We start from the raw sequence: 14,918 nt of genomic DNA, 5'->3' as shown, positions 1-14,918 counted from the left end.
GCTGCCAGCAACACATCTCTCTTCTCTGGGGTGAGAAGAAGCTCCTCTGAGAAAGGAAAGAGATTTGTAAATAGCAGGTGTGGCCCCATTAGAGAGAGTGACATTGTTATTAATAACCATGTGTAGGTAAGGAGCTGAGGTTCGGGGAGTTGACCTCTTATCTCATCTTCCCAGGGAGCCAGAAGGAGTAGTCAGTGTCTGGGGTGGGGTGGAGCCAGAGAATGTGCAGCCCCAGTGTGGTGGGGGTGGGGCAGCGTGAAACCTCCCTTCCAGGCTTTTCTATGCTACTGTTCTTTGTTAATACCAGTCAGGAAGCCCACATAAGGACAGACTGTTCCCTTCTCTGCTTTTGCTCACACTGTTCAATCCAGCCACAATACCATTTCTCCTTTCCGAGATCACAGCCTAATAAACACACGGGGCGGGGGCTCCCAAGGCAGCCACCTGGTACTGGTTAGCTTCCTTCATCCAACAGAGGCTTAATAGGCACCTCTCTCCACAGGCTTCGCACACGACCCTTGGGTTAGAGAACAAGAGGGAAAGGTCAGCCTTCAGGAGCTCACGGTCAGCTACAACTGTACGAGCTTCTCATGGTTTATGAGCAATTTCCCACACTGATTTTGTTAGACACTCACCTCCATCTGTGAGGCACGTTTCATGGTTCCCATTTTGCAGGTAAGGAGATTGAGGCTCAGAAAGTTACAAAGTGGCTCCCAAGTCTCCTGCTCTGTGATGTTTCTTTTGTAGTTCAAGGTGTTTAAGTGATACCAGAAAGTAACGGACAAGACATTGATTAAGGGAGCTGCTGTCTTTGTGAAGTGTCCTTGAATTAAGATAAGACTCAGTTGGGCCACAGAATCTTAACTGGCCCCCCTAGGGTCTCACCAGGCTCAGAGAGACTGGAGAGAACACCGGCCAGCTGAGCATACAACCTGGGAGTCCTAGACCCTGAGAGCTGAGAACACTGCCCTCCCCTCAACCCCTAATAACCAGGCAGAGGTGGGGGAATGGGTGTCGTGGAGGTGGGGACAGAGTTATTGAGGAGCAAGGGTGAGGAGGAACAGCCTGGGAGCTGAGGCTTGGCCATGACCCCTAGTTGTCAGTACACAGATGCACTTTCCTGATTCCAGCCTGCCTTGGGAAAGCCTCAGCCTTCTCTGAGTCTCTGCTCCCCAGCTCTCTCCAAACTAAGGACCCTCCAGTTTTCAACTAAGTGATACCCACTCTGCTGCCCCCAGGTGACCTTCACTTACTCTTCCTCCCGGCAGTGTCCCCTCCTCTTCAGCCCCAGCTGCCCTAGCTGCTTCCTTACTCTTGGAATCTGCGGTCTCAGGCCTGCTCTGCCCTCTGACTCAGGCAGCTCTGACCTTTGGGATCTGAGCTGGTGGCCTGGGTGGTCTTGCACCATGAACTTGCACTGACCTTTAGCATGTCCCCCTGTCCCATCCCTCCTCCCTGCACACACTTGTCCCCAGTCCTTGGGCAGCCCAGGAAATGTGAAGGACCAGGTTTTTCAGAGAAGGTAGCAGCACTGAGGGGTTTCTCATCCGATATCAGAGGGCCTAGAGAAGGCAAATGGGGACAGCCCTTCCACCCCTCCAGCCCCTCTCCTGGTAACAGACCATTCTGGGGATGCTGGAGATGCTCCCCTCATCCCATCTCCCAGGCTACACGTGCTCAGGCCTGTTTTACTGAGGGAGATTTGCCAAAAAGGTTCAGAGATACCCACTGAGGAGGCCACTTAGCAAACCTCCCAGCATCCTCATTCCTGGCTCACTCCAGGGATGGGGAAATCACCCCTTCCTCAGACAGGCGTGGTGCCCCTCAACAGGGGTGGAGATACTTTTGTCTGCAATTTGCCTTCACTGGCTGCACCAAGATGAGGGAGACAAACTAAGGAGTCCTCTCCAGCCCCTAATGCAACTGTACTGGCCAAAAGTGCCAAATATTTTAATGCAAACTCTTCTAAGCCTTAAGACACAGCACCATGATATAATACCAGTTTTACTAAAATAAGGAAACTGAAGTTCAGCGAGGTCAAGTGGCAGGCACCAGATCACATAGCTAGAAAGTGGCAGTGAATGAATGATCTAACGGAGTGACTGGAGACGTCTGATGGTTCGGTGGGTTCAGACAGTGCACAGAGCCCGCGGCCTGGTCCCAGGAGAGCTGGACGACGCAGGCCCTCCGCACTCCCGGGCCCAGGGGAGCGCAGGCTCCCAGAGGCGCCGCCGGGCTCTGCCCCCACCGCGCGGGCCGCCCCGCCCCCGCCCCGCCCCCAGCCCGCCCCGCCCGGGACCGCAGACGGCGCCCGGCGGCGGCGCGAACGGCCGTGAGGAGGGTGGCTCCGGCCTCGGTGCTCACCGCGACTTCCCGCGCAGGGTCCGGCCGGACAAGGACCCGCAGCCTCGGCGGCGGTGGAGAATGCGGTCGCGGCCCCGGGCAGCAGCCGCGGGAAGCCAGTTGCCTTGCAGGTAGGAGCTCGCCCGCTCGGCGGGCGCGGAAACTTGGGCCGAGTTTGCGGGCGGCTCGTGGGGAAGGGGCGGGTGGCGCTGCCCCAGGGCGCCCCTACCGGCCGGCCCGGGGATGGGGCGCGCTGGGTCTGGGCCGAGTTGGCGTGGCTCCTGGCTGCTGCCGCAGGTCCCCGGCGGGCCGGCTGCCGGGCAGGGGTCGCGCTGCTGCTCCGACTTCCCTCGGACTACGAGGCCCCCGGGGCCTGGACCTCCGGCGGGACGCCGGATCCTGCGCAGGGCTGGCGAAGCGGAGCTCAGGCCGAGCCCTCGGGCCTCCCACGGGGTCCGGCTCACGTGGACTGCGGGCGGAGATGAGGGGGTGGCGGGGGTCTAGCCTGGGGGACGGCGGGCCCTGAGACGCCGCGGGGCCCTGGTCGCGCCCTGCTGGGACGGGACGGCCCTGCGGTTTCTTTGCTATGGCTTGACTCACTCTCTGGCTGCAGCCCAGGCTGGCGGGATCGCCCCGAGGCGGTGGCTGCCCAGACTCTGCGGCCGAGCCGCCCCCTGCCCTGTCCCTCCCGCCAGTCGTTGGGTGTCGGTCCGTGGGGCCCGGTGCGCGGGCCTGTCTGCATGCACACGTGTGCGGGGGCCCGAGCTAGGGGAGAATGCAGTTCTGGAGGGACGTGCGTGCAGATATGGGCCAGGAACGTACTTGCAGACATGGGTTTGCATGAGTGGTGGCGGCCTGTGTATCAGCCTGCTGGGGTGCACGTGCGCCCCAGTGCCGCCGGGCAGGGCGTGGGAACACCCGGAAGCCTGCGGGGTCGGGTGCGGCGGCAGCCCCAAAGCCAGGTCGTCTGAGGGCCCCAGGCACTAGAGTTTTGGGCGAGGCAGGTAATGGAAAGGGGGTGGAGCCAATCCCGCGACCCTTCCCCCTCCCCTGGAGCCTAGGCTGCCCCTAGGTGCGGTTTTAGCGTCAGCAGGGCCGAGAGCCTCCGCTGGGGGAGGTGTGAGAACATGGGAAGGGGGCCCGATTACGCTCTCTTGAGTCCAGTCGCTGGCCACAGCTGGCAGGATCACTCTCTTCACCCTGGTCTTGCCTAATGTCCATCCGGAGACCCCTTGGGAGGTGGAAGAGGGAATTGGGCCTCGGAGTTGTTTGCTTCCCCTGCTGCTTATGGCAGGGGTGGCAAAGCGGGGGTGAGCTCTTCTGGACCCTGTGAGAGGTTGGTCCTCTCAGCCCAGCCCCCACGTCAGCCAGCGAACAGCTCAGTATCCCAGACAGTGATGTGATCCTGCTCCCTGGGGTCCCGCTCTTCAAACGATTGCTTGCCTCTTTGTGTGTGTGTGTCAGGGAAGGAGGCACCTACATTTTGGCTACCATCTTGAGTGGGGAGGCGCCTACCTTGAGGGAGTGTATACTGGCTCTCCATCTCCTACTGGCAGGAGGTAATGTCACCGCCATACACTTCATAGTCTTCTGCTGGCTCCCTGGAGCCTCCACCTCTCCCCCAAAGACTCTTGAGGATCCCAAGTAGCCTCACCTTTATTGGCTGGGTCCCGGGGGTGTCTCAGGAAGTCTCCAGGGCAAGGGCATGCAGTGGGCAGAGCCCAGGAGAGAAAGAATTCTGGGCCCTGGGCTGGGTGGGGAGCAGGCCCCAGGGAGTACGTCAGGGAGGTGAGATAGAGTGAGCACTTAATTAATCCAGAGCTCCCCAAGGACAGGGGGACTCAGCACCCCCAACAGCATGCAACCTCTTGCAGAGTTGCTGTGCAGCGGGGTGGGGGCTTTCCCCTTGGGATACAGGGCCTGGTCCTAGGGCATTGCCATGGGTTTTGTTTTGCTGACGCCCCTTCCTGTCTTCTCAGGAGCATTCCCTTCTCCAGGCTGACCTGAGCTGTTGGATTCTGGCCAGGAGATGAGCCAGCTTTCTTTCTGAGAGTCTTACCTGGCCTTCTTGGTGCACTTAGGCTGGGATGAGACTGGGCATTGGCCCCCCATACTACCCTTGTCTTTTCCTGTCCCCAAAATGTGCCAGTCAAACTTGGAGCCTGTGGCTGGCATTGGCCACCAGCCAGAAGGGAAGAGAAGGCCAAGAGAGGAAGTTGGTCTTGGCTTGGTGGTGGTAGAAACCTGTGACACCTGGCCCATGACCTAATCATAGCAAGACGGCTGATGCATCCTTTCTAAGCCACCTGAGGGTTTTGGGGAACAGGGCATTGAAGCAGGTCAATGTGGCCCTAGCAGACTGGCCTCAGATGACCCCTTCTGGGCCACTGGGTGCCTGCTGCCTTGAGGAAACCCACACTTGACCTCTCCGGGCGTGGGTCCCAATCCTTGTTTGGCCTTGCTTCGGGACCTTAGTCTTTCTCTGGCCCTCAGGTTTTCCATCAGTACAATAGGGGTCATTGCCAACTAGCATTCTGTGGCCCCCGGGGGCTCCCTTCTTGGAGTCACATCCTCCCACCTCCCCACCTGCTCCGTGGTCCTGTGCTGCCCCCACGTGTCTTTGAATAGCCCCAGCTTAGGGGCTGGGTTGGACACAGGCTTTCCTCCCCTATACTTTTGGGAGCTTCCTGTTGGCACCACAGCACCATCTGCTGACAGCCTTTGCTCTCCGGTTGGGGGAGGAGCTAACATGGGGGTGGGGCTTGTACGAAGGGATGCCTGGGGCCGCCTCTCCTGGGGGACTGCCCTCCAAAACCAAGCCCAGTGACTGTTGTTCTGGGCCTGGGGACCTGGGTTGCAGGCCTGGCTCTGCCATTTTTGATAAGACTGGCAGGTCAGAAGGCAATCTAGAGTACCACAGGAAATCTGAATTTGTAGACAATGCCTGATTCCACATCTTGGCTGCAGGGGGCATCTTGAGATCACTATGGCATCTTGGAATAAGAGCTAGTAGTAGGAGGTAGGAAGGATAAATGGGTCTCCTCATCTGTATACAGCTGGCAGGGTAGGGTGGGAGCTGGAGGGTAGCTAAGCAAAGTGGTCCTCAGACTGGACCTTACAAAGCCTGAAACCCCAAGGAAGGGGTCTTGGGAGTCATGTGGAGGAAAGCTGAACAGACGGGGCTCCTGGAATGGGGCTGGGAGATATGTTAGGGTTGCCGCCCAAGAATTCCTTAAACAAAGGATTCTGCAGCTTAAAAAATAAAGTTGGCTCGTGCATTCATTCCTTCATTCACAGTCTTTATTGAGCATCTACTGAGTGCCAAGTTCTTAGGTGTGGCAGTGAGCCAGCGAGAGCAGCATTCCTCTGTTGCTTTGCCTGTAGCCTGTTCTTCTGACAGCCCCTGCCTCTCTCCTTCTCTCTCCCAGGTCAGCGGTTGAGTAGCTGGGGCCCTGGACGGCTTGAAGCCTTCGCAATGGCAGAGAAGCGGCCCCTGGGGGCCCTGGGGCCTGTGACATATGGCAAGCTGCCCCGCCTCGAGGCCGACTCCGGGCCCGGGCACAGCCTGCCCCCCTCTGCTGGTGCCCAGGACCCCTGCAGCTACAAGGGTGCCTACTTCTCCTGCCCCATGGGGGGTCCTCCTAAGACAGGGTCTGAGCGGTTGTCATCCTGGACCCCATACCCATCCTTGTACCCTACCAGCATGGCAGGACCCCCACTTCGGGCAGACAGCCTGCTGACCAGCTGCCTGCTCTACCGCCCACCCACAGAAAGCGCCGAGAAAGCACAGGACTCTGGCCCTGTTGATCTCTTGCCCTTCAGCCCCCAGGGCCATCCCTACCCGGGCCCCCCACTGGCGGCACCCAAACCTGTCTACCGCAATCCTCTGTGTTATGGGCTCTCGACTTGCCTGGGGGAAGGGGCAGCGAAGAGGCCACTGGATGTTGATTGGACGCTGGTGACTGGATCCCTGTTACCCCCGGCCGACCCATCTTGTTCTCTGCCCCCAGCTCCTGCCAAGGGCCAGTCCCTGGATGGCACCTTCTTGCGTGGGGTGCCAGTTGGGGGATCTGGCAAAGACTCCTCGGTGAGCTTCTCCCCGTGCCAGACATTCTTGGAGAAGTATCGGACCACACACAGCACGGGCTTCCTGGCCTCCAAGTATGCAGGTCCTTACTCTGGGGACCCCAAGCCGGCATTGTCTGAGGGGTCCCCCAGTCCTTGGACCCAGCTGGCCCAACCCCTGGGACCAGCCTGCCAGGATGCGGTGCCCACCCACTATCCACTGCCCCACCCTGCACAGTCTCTGCCTTGCCCTCCAGCCTGTCGCCACCCGGAGAAGCAGGTCAGCTATGGCTCAGTGCTTCCCCTGCAGCCTCTGGGAGCCCACAAGGGGGCCGGATACCTGGCTGGTGGGCTGAGCAGCCCCTACCTGAGGCAGCAGTCAGTCCAGACACCTTATATGCCCCCAGTGGGGTTGGATTCATATTCCTACCCCTCTGCCCCACTCCCAGCACCCTCTCCAGGCCTCAAGCTGGAGCCACCTCTTGCCCCACGCTGCCCACTGGACTTTGCCTCTCAGACGCTGGGCTTTCCTTATGCCCGGGACGACCTCTCTCTCTACGGAGCATCCCCAGGGCTCGGAGGGACGCCACCTGCCCAGAACAGTTTGCAGGCCATGCCACAGCCCAGTGCCTTCCAGAGGGCGTGCCAGCCTCTGTCTGCCAGCCAGCTGTGCTCTGAGCCCGTGAGGCCTGCAGAGAAGCCCGTGCGGGAAGTCGAGAAGATGTGGCTGCCCAGCTGCAGGAAAGAGCAACTCCAGCCCCAGCTCGATGAGCACCCGGGGGCACCCATTGTCATTGGAGACAGTCCAATTCCCCGCACCCCACCGGCGCTCCCACCCTGTGCCCAGGGGCGCCAGTCTCTGCCACCGGACGAGGGCACGTTGCCACCTAGCTCTCCACCGATGCCTATTATCGATAATGTCTTCAGCCTGGCCCCCTACCGTGACTATCTGGATGTGCAGGCGCCTGAGGCCACAGCTGAGCCTGAGCCTGAGCCTGCCCCAGCCTCCACTCCCACTCCTACTGAGAACCACGACAAAGACTGCAGGGGGTCCCTGCCTGCCCAGGAAGCCCCCTTGAGGGTGCACTCCTCACTTAAGGAGGAGGTGGCACTGGACTTGAGTATGAAGAAGACTGTGGCAGAGGCTCCTCCCGTCCAGGTCCCTCGCCCTACCAAGCCCACCGCAGCCGAGGATGCATCGGGCATTGGAAACACAGTCTCAGGCGTGTCAGGTGTAGGGGACACGGTCTCAGATCTGGAGGGCCTGAAAAAGATAGTCACAGAGGCACCAGAGCTGCCCGGGGTGCCAGTGACCTCAGAAGCCACCCCAAGGACCAACTTCCACAGCTCCGTGGCTTTCATGTTTCGAAAATTCAAGATCCTTCGGCCAGCCCCCTTGCCTGCAGCCGTGGTCCCAGCCGTGCCCACCTCGGCCCCTGCCCCTGCACAGCCTGCACCCACCCCTACACCCGTGCCCTCTGGACTACAGATTCTCACGCAGCCCTTGCCCATGGCCTGCTTCAACCTGGCACTGCCCAGCCCTCCAGCTGTAGCCATGGCCTCTCCCACCTCAGCCCCTGCTCTGACTCCATCGCCTGCACCTGCGCTGGTTCCAGCTCCGGCTCCTGCTCCAGTCGCAGGCCCTGCTCCAGCTTCTACTCCCATCATAGCAGACTCCTCAGAGCAACACTTCGCAGGACTGCACGCCTCCCTGTGTGACGCCATCTCAGGCTCAGTGGCTCACTCCCCACCTGAGAAACTGCGCGAGTGGCTTGAGATGTCTGGACCTTGGGGCCGGGCAGCATGGCAGGACTGCCAGGGTGTGCAGGGGCTGCTGGGCAAGCTGCTGTCCCAGCTGCAGAGCTTTGTGTGCACGCAGCGGTGCCCCTTCCCCCATGTGGTGCGGGCCGGGGCCATCTTCGTGCCCATCCACCTGGTGAAGGAGCGGCTCTTCCCGCGGCTGCCCCCCGCTTCCGTGGACCATGTGCTGCAGGAGCACCGTGTGGAGCTGCGGCCCACCACGCTGTCGGAGGAGCGCGCCCTGCGGGAGCGCGCGCTGCACGGCTGCACTTCACGCATGCTCAAGTTGCTGGCACTGCGCCAGCTGCCTGACATCTACCCCGACCTGCTGGGCCTGCAGTGGCGGGACTGCGTCCGCCGCCAGCTGGGTGAGCATGGGGCGGCCCCAGTAGCCACCGGAGCTGTGTGAGCGAGTGACAGGTGTGTGGGCTGTGTGAATGTTCACAGCCAGGGGCTGAGGGATTCCTGTGCCTCTGGAAAGAACTTGTGCTGGGGAGGGGGCTGGCCTTCCAGGGTGGGCTCCATGGACCCGCAGCCCTCTTAACCCCCAGCCTCAGTGAGTGTCTTCATGGCCTCTTCTGTAAGCCTCTGAACCCCATGGGAATTTGGCCTTCCCTGGCACGGCGCCCTCCTAGATTCTCTCCTCTTCCCCATCTGTTATGTCTTTCCTGTCTTTGATGAAGGCTTCTTCTCTGGTGTTCCTGGGGCTCTGATCAGCCCTGTTTTCTATCTGAGGTCATTTCCCCTGTGTCTGTGTCCCGCCCCAGTGCTCCTCTTCTGAGCCTGAGCCCCAAATACCCAGCTGCATGCCGGACCTGGGATCTCTCTGACCCTTAACTCCTCCCAGACCACACTCCTGAGCTTTCCCCTGAGCTCACGTCCCACCCCAGTCTTTTCCATCTCAGTGAGCAGCACCGTGCTTACCCAGCACCTCATCCCCCAAACCCAGCAGGAGCCCCACCCTCCGCCCCAAACACTTGCCTTTTAAATGTGTGGGTTCCCACCCTCCTGGGTATTTACGCTCACAGAAGTGACCCATAAGTCAGCGCGTCGTGTTGTGGTTCGCTTTTCCCTACGACTTGACGCCTGTGCCTGGTGTCCGCCAGTGCGCTCTTTTCATGTCTGGGAGCGTTGTCTGAGTCAGTTCAGGTAGCTCGAACTTGCTCTCCGGAGCGGGCGTGGTGTGTATGATCACATTTCTTCAGTCAAGATTTTGGGGATGATGCCTCACCTGCATCAGAACATCTGGCATCGAGGCCTGAGGCCCACTCTGTTGTCTTTCTCTCCCCACTCCCCTGCCTTCTGTCCTCCAGGCCTCTGGCTGTCTCTGTAGGAGCTGTTCCTTGTCCCCTTTCCATTCTAGCACCAGGTTGGTGTGGAGAGGGGGCCTGAGGACTGAGGTGCAGATGTGGAGCTTGGGGTCTGGGTGACAAGTGTTGCTGACCCCGAGCACTGAAGAAGTTGGGGCATTTGTCCTAATGGGGTGCAAAGAAAATGCAAGCACAAACCTTCTGTTCCTGGGTGAGAAGGAATGAGGGTGGGTGTCATGTATCATTCTCAAGCCCCCCAGCCTGTCTTCTCTACATTTGGGCTGTCAGGAGCCCAGGGAAGGACAGGTCCATTTTTCCTGGGCTGCCTGCTGGGCAGTAGGGCCTGGTAACGAAGTGACTGGGGCCCAGTGTCCTGCCACTGGCTGCATTTTTGTGTCCCCATCCCCCTTCCCTCCCTGACCTGTGAGTCTTCCCCAGTGTCTTTGGAGCGGGGGCCACCCTACAGTGGTGTCCTTAGAAGTGCTCTCCTGACAGCCTCCCTTCCCAGCAGGTGTGCTCTTGGTCGGGAGCCCTTCTGGTTCCCTCCACTCCTCCCTCTATCCCCTCCCTCCAGGCACTGCTCTCAGGCTCTTGCTCCGACTCTGGGGGTGATGATGGCATTTGTGTGGCAGGGCCCTCTCTGCTTCAGCTTCCCTGCCTGTCCAGTGGGCCTTTGGACCAGACCAGTGGTTCCTGGCCTTTGTAGCCCCTTTCCTCTTGTCCTTGCATCCAAACAGCTTCTCCTGCAGGTACCCTCATCATAGAGTGCTGGCGTCTCCGGGGAGAAGCACACCCTTTCAGCTTGACGGGCTAACCGTGTGGCCGGTGGGAACATGCCGGGGAGGGTCATGATGGCTGTGACCCTGCCCGGGCTCTCCTGACCTGGACAGTAGAACCACTGGTCTAGAGTGCTTTGGAGGCGAGGAGATGGGACCTGAGGGTGTTGGGGGTCTGCAGCCTGACTGTGTGTTCATTTTCCAGGTGACTTTGACACTGAGGCTGGATCTGTGGCCTCCTCACAACCCACCGTGGCCAGAGAGGAGCCAGACAGCCTAGCCCTGGCTTGGAAGTCGCCTGCCCCCAAGGCCAAAAAGCCCGGAAGGAAGCCACCAACCCCTGGCCCTGAGAAAGCAGAGGCAACCACTAGGGGAGGGTCCCCTGGCACCTCACCCACCCCTGCTGCCAGCGCCAGCCCCCCCAGCCCAACGCTGAGGGCACGCTTCCGCAGCCTGCTGGAATCCGCCTGGCTCAATGGCCTGGCCCTGCCCACTTGGGGCCACAAGGTCCCAGGACCGGACCGGACCGCGCCCTGCCCACAGCTGCTGGGCGGCCAGAGCCATCACCTGTAGCCTTGGTTGCCACTGCTGTCTGGAGATCCGGGGGTCATTCTCTGTACCCCTCCCTTCTGCTGGTCCAGCTGCTGAGGGCCAGGAGTGGGCATGGCCTTGGGGTTTCTCCAGCTCTCACCCCGCCCCCCGCCCCAGGCTGGCCTGAGAGCCCCTGAGCTTTTAACTTGAGGGCCTTTGCTAGAAAAGACTACTTCCTGTTTCTTCCTCAGAGAAAACACGTGGGCTTTGGAGCCCTGCAGACTTGGGCTTGGACCCTGGCTCCTGTGCTCCTTGCTGTGTGACCGGGCGGGCCAGTTCCTCCTGTGCCCTCAGCTCCCTGTTTGTAAAATAGAACAACGCAGCCTACCTCACTGGGTTGTTGTGGGGTGACGCCTGACACACACCCACCTCGGTTTGTCCTCTGCTTTCTGCCCAGGGCAGGAGCACAGATCTCAGCCAGGGCCTACAGTAGGAGGCAGAGACCAGCAGAACCTTCCTCTAGAAAGCCTTCATGTGTCATAGGACTTGGTTTTCTGAGTGGTACATTGTCCAGTGTATATGACTCACACGCTTTCTAGAATCATCTCCCAGGAAAGCCTAGGACTACAGCCCCAGAGTTTGGAGTTGGGCCCTACCCCCCGAGCCTGGAGCTCCCTGAGGGAGCCTTCCCTTCCCCTCCCCTGCTATAGGGGGTCCAGGGATACAGCCTGGGGCTGGCATCCTTGTCCTGGGCCTGCTGCTCTCACCCCTGGGAGGTCCCAGGCCTGTGCCGAACTGACACCAGTGACTTCTCTGAGCTGCCTCTGCACCTGGTGTGTTATCCCAAGAAATTGTGTATTTGCCGGGAGCCAAGCAGCTGCAGGGACTCAGGGACTAAAAGGGACAGGCTGAGTGACAGCTCAGTCCTGGGGGGTCTCCAAAGACATGGACTGAGGACCTGGCCCTCCTGAAGTCAGGGCCCATCAGCCAGGCCTGCTGAGGGTTCCCTCCTTGCAGTGTGCTGAACTGAGCCAGAGGCTAGCAAGCTGGGCCCTTGGTCTGGCTAAGGTTTGTAATAAGGCTGTGGGCCCTGGAGGCAGGCCATTAAACATTAAAGCATTTGGGTTGTTTTTGGACCTGGGGCCTGACTGTGTGTTTGGGGGGTGGTCATAGGCTTAATATGTCATCACCAGGTCCCAGCCCTTCACTTGCAGGCTGCAGCTCTCCAGCACCCTGTGCCTGCTTGCTCTGGCTATGTGGGCCCTTGTCACATGGCCACTGCTCAGCCGCTTCTCTGCTCAGGAAAAGTCTCTGCCTCCTGAGACCCTTGTGGGTCCTGGTGGTTGCTGGTCTGTGGCCCACTGCCTGGTGAGAAATGCTGGTGACCAGCATTTCTTGTGCCCCTTTCCCTGGACCAAGGATGTGCCTACCAAGGTCTACGTGGAACAGAGCTGTCCCCGCCCCTCATGCAGGTGGCTGTATCCCCCTGAGGATGGCCCCTCCTACACTTTAGCTGGGCTTGGGTTCCCCCCAGACACCCTGTCTGCTGGGCTCTGTTCCCACAGAGGTTTGTTCCCAGGGCTGCTGAGGTAGCTTCCTGGCCATAGTCTCCCACTCCACCTGGGCAGGGGCCAGTCCACGAGGGCTGGTCTCACCTGCCAGCATCAAGTCAACCCTAACCTGTGGGTCTTACCTGAGCTCAGCTACACTCTCTGTGTGGCCCTATTGCCTCCTTTATCCAGACAGGCTGAGGAATTCCCTGACCTGTGAAGCGGACAGGCCAGGAGATGAGCAAACTCCAACACACATGGTCACGGCACTGACGAACTGCAGGAAGAGTGCCATGGATGCTCAGGAGGGGCCTAGCCTAACCTGGGGCTGAGGCGAGGTCCTGGATCCTGGAAGAGGTGCTGCCTGAAGGGGGCCTGGAAGACGTAGGTAAACACGTAGGTGTTGAGCACAGCCCGAGTAAGGTGGACGGCAAGGAAGGCCTAGGGGTGCGGTACTTGGAAGAGGGTGCGGTTGGAGTGGGGGACGGGAGGGGGTGGGGCCAGGAGACAAGGCTCAAATCCCTCAGCTTCTAGCACGTCAGCTCACTCAGTCCCGCAGCCTGAGAAGCCGGGGGTGTGGGTCACGCCCGCTGTGGTGCGGAGAGTCGCTCAAGGCGACCTGTGTAGGGAGAGGAGACCGGACTGCAGCCGGGGCGGAGTCACTGAACCCCAGGCCCTCTGCAGGCCCGCCAGCCGCCTCCACCCGATTGCCTGGGCCTTGCTGGATTTGGCTCTGATTCTTTCCTTCTTTACTTTTTTCTTTTCCTTCCTTTTTCCTCTCGTTCCTTCCCTCCTTCCCCGCCGTTCCTTCCACACCTACTACACCCCTGTTACCAGGCAGGCGTACATCTCGCCAACAGTTACAGGGCCGGGTCTGAGGCCTCAGGACAGGGCCCAGCACCGGAGTCCCTGGGCCCACCTGTGGCCCTGGAGACCGGAATGGTGCAGAGTTGGGGCTCACAGGGGAATGTGGCTGCTCCCCTCACGACAACTTTGTCCTGGGACCTCAGTTTGAAGAGAGAGACCTAGCTCTTGCCTGAGGGTCCTAGTAAGGGAGGAGATATGACAGTGTCCCAAGGAGCCCCAGCCTCAGGCGTTGGGGACAGGACCAGAGCTCTGCCCTGGAACTCCTGTTAGGCAGGCAGTGCTACCACCCCTCACGGTTTGTCACAAAGCCTGTTCCATTCATCGGTAGGAATATTGATGGCTAAGAGCTGAGGGCCAGGAAGGGGGGCGGAGGGTGGAGCTGCGGGCGCTGGTGCCCCCCACCCCTCAAGGAGACTGGAGCAGGGCTCGCTCTGCCTTGGTTGGATGTGGCTCTTCTGGCCCCGGTTCCCTTGTAACTGTCCAAGACTTCCGGCTGGGCTCCCAGGCAGGGCTTTTCAAACAGAATCACCTGGAAATGGTTTCCTGGGCCCCATGGAGAAGGGTCTTAGGCAGAGCCCAGGAATCTGGGTTTTAACTGAACTCCCCAAGGTGACGCTGAGTCAGGAGTTCAGGAACTATATTTTCAGTAACATGGCCTCCTGCTCCCTCTAGGTTACAGATGGGGAAACAGGTCCAAGAACTTGCTGATGGTCACATCAGGTCAGGGGCTGTCAAGCCCCAGAGCCAGTCCTGAGGGTTCTGGGCCAAGTGGGGAGGCCAGGAACCCTCTGTACCTGGCTTTTCTCCGCCTCCTGTTGGCCTAGCGCAGGCCTGCCCTGGTTGGGCTTCTCTCCGCTGCACGGGGCCTTACTAGGCAGCACGTGCCTCTCTGGCCCTCAGTCAGTAACAGGAGGACTGGGCTCAGGTGTGCCTCTGGTTGAGTGAGGCCCTGCCCCCGGCTGCCCCGCCCCCAGCCCAGTACAAAAGGCCGAGGCGGCCATCTTGCTACCTGCGCTACCAGGAGATGCCTGCAAGGAGGTGAGTAGGGTGGCAGCTCTGTCTTCTTGAGCTGGCGTCTTGGGAGGAGGAGAGCAGGGCTGTGCCCAAGGTGGGTGTGTATGGAGACCCCCACCTTCCTTGGTAACGTCCAGGGCTTCTTGCCTGGCTGGTTCTCACGAGGGGGTTGGATTGAAAGGGCTGCTCCCACCTGACTGCATGTGCTCTTCTGACCCCACAGGCCCCTGTCAAGATGGGAGGGGTGCCTCCAGCCTGTGGGCTCCGCTCCCCAGCCCAGTCCACTGCCTCTCAGGCCCAGCCCCAGCTAAGGAAGCCTGGGGAGGGTGTGGGTGTGGGGAAGGCTGCAGGGTCCTCCCGCCAGTGGGCACTGGGCCCTGCTGTTGTCTCTCAGGACCTCTTCCCTGGGCAGCTCCCCTAGCCCCCACCCCAGGCACCCCCAAGGGGGAGGCCTGGCCCAGCCTAGTGCAGCCTTCCAGGGCCAGGGCAGGAGAGGAGCTGCAGAGCCCCTCCTGTCTGTCCTCCCTGACTGGACGCAAGCCCCTGGACTGGACTGAGGTTGGCAGGCAGATGGGGGCTCCTCAGGTACACTGCTGCCTCCTTGGGGACCCCAACCCTGGGCGTTCTAGCTGCTGCCCACTCAGAGGCTCAAACATCCTTGG

At 60.4% G+C, this 14,918-nt stretch overlaps 1 protein-coding gene across 2 annotated transcripts; it reads left to right on the top strand.

Moving 5' to 3' along the window:
• Window positions 1-2,282: 2,282 nt before the first annotated feature.
• Window positions 2,283-11,119, top strand: C27H15orf39 (chromosome 27 C15orf39 homolog). 2 transcript variants are annotated; one of them, XM_074353949.1, is made up of 3 exons: window positions 2,283-2,474; window positions 5,772-8,628; window positions 10,500-10,638. In XM_074353949.1, exon 2 carries the CDS (start codon window positions 5,819-5,821, stop codon window positions 8,615-8,617), a length of 2,799 nt encoding a protein of 932 aa, XP_074210050.1. In that variant the 5' UTR covers window positions 2,283-2,474; window positions 5,772-5,818; the 3' UTR covers window positions 8,618-8,628; window positions 10,500-10,638. The 2 variants fall into 2 exon arrangements, with proteins under 2 accessions (XP_074210050.1, XP_074210049.1); XM_074353948.1 differs by having other exon boundaries at window positions 2,284-2,474; window positions 5,772-8,576; window positions 10,500-11,119.
• Window positions 11,120-14,918: the final 3,799 nt, after the last annotated feature.

The sequence above is a fragment of the Camelus bactrianus genome, chromosome 27 (assembly GCF_048773025.1).
Source record: "Camelus bactrianus isolate YW-2024 breed Bactrian camel chromosome 27, ASM4877302v1, whole genome shotgun sequence".
NCBI classification, from domain to species: domain Eukaryota; kingdom Metazoa; phylum Chordata; class Mammalia; order Artiodactyla; family Camelidae; genus Camelus; species Camelus bactrianus.
This window is presented reverse-complemented; position numbering and strand designations above follow the sequence as displayed.

Coding starts and splice junctions, on each gene's coding strand:
- C27H15orf39 (XM_074353948.1), top strand. CDS start 5,819: ATGGCAGAGAAGCGGCCCCTGGGGGCCCTGGGGCCTGTGACATATGGC. Junction 8,577..10,499: donor CTGCGTCCGCCGCCAGCTGG/GTGAGCATGGGG, acceptor TTCATTTTCCAG/GTGACTTTGACACTGAGGCT.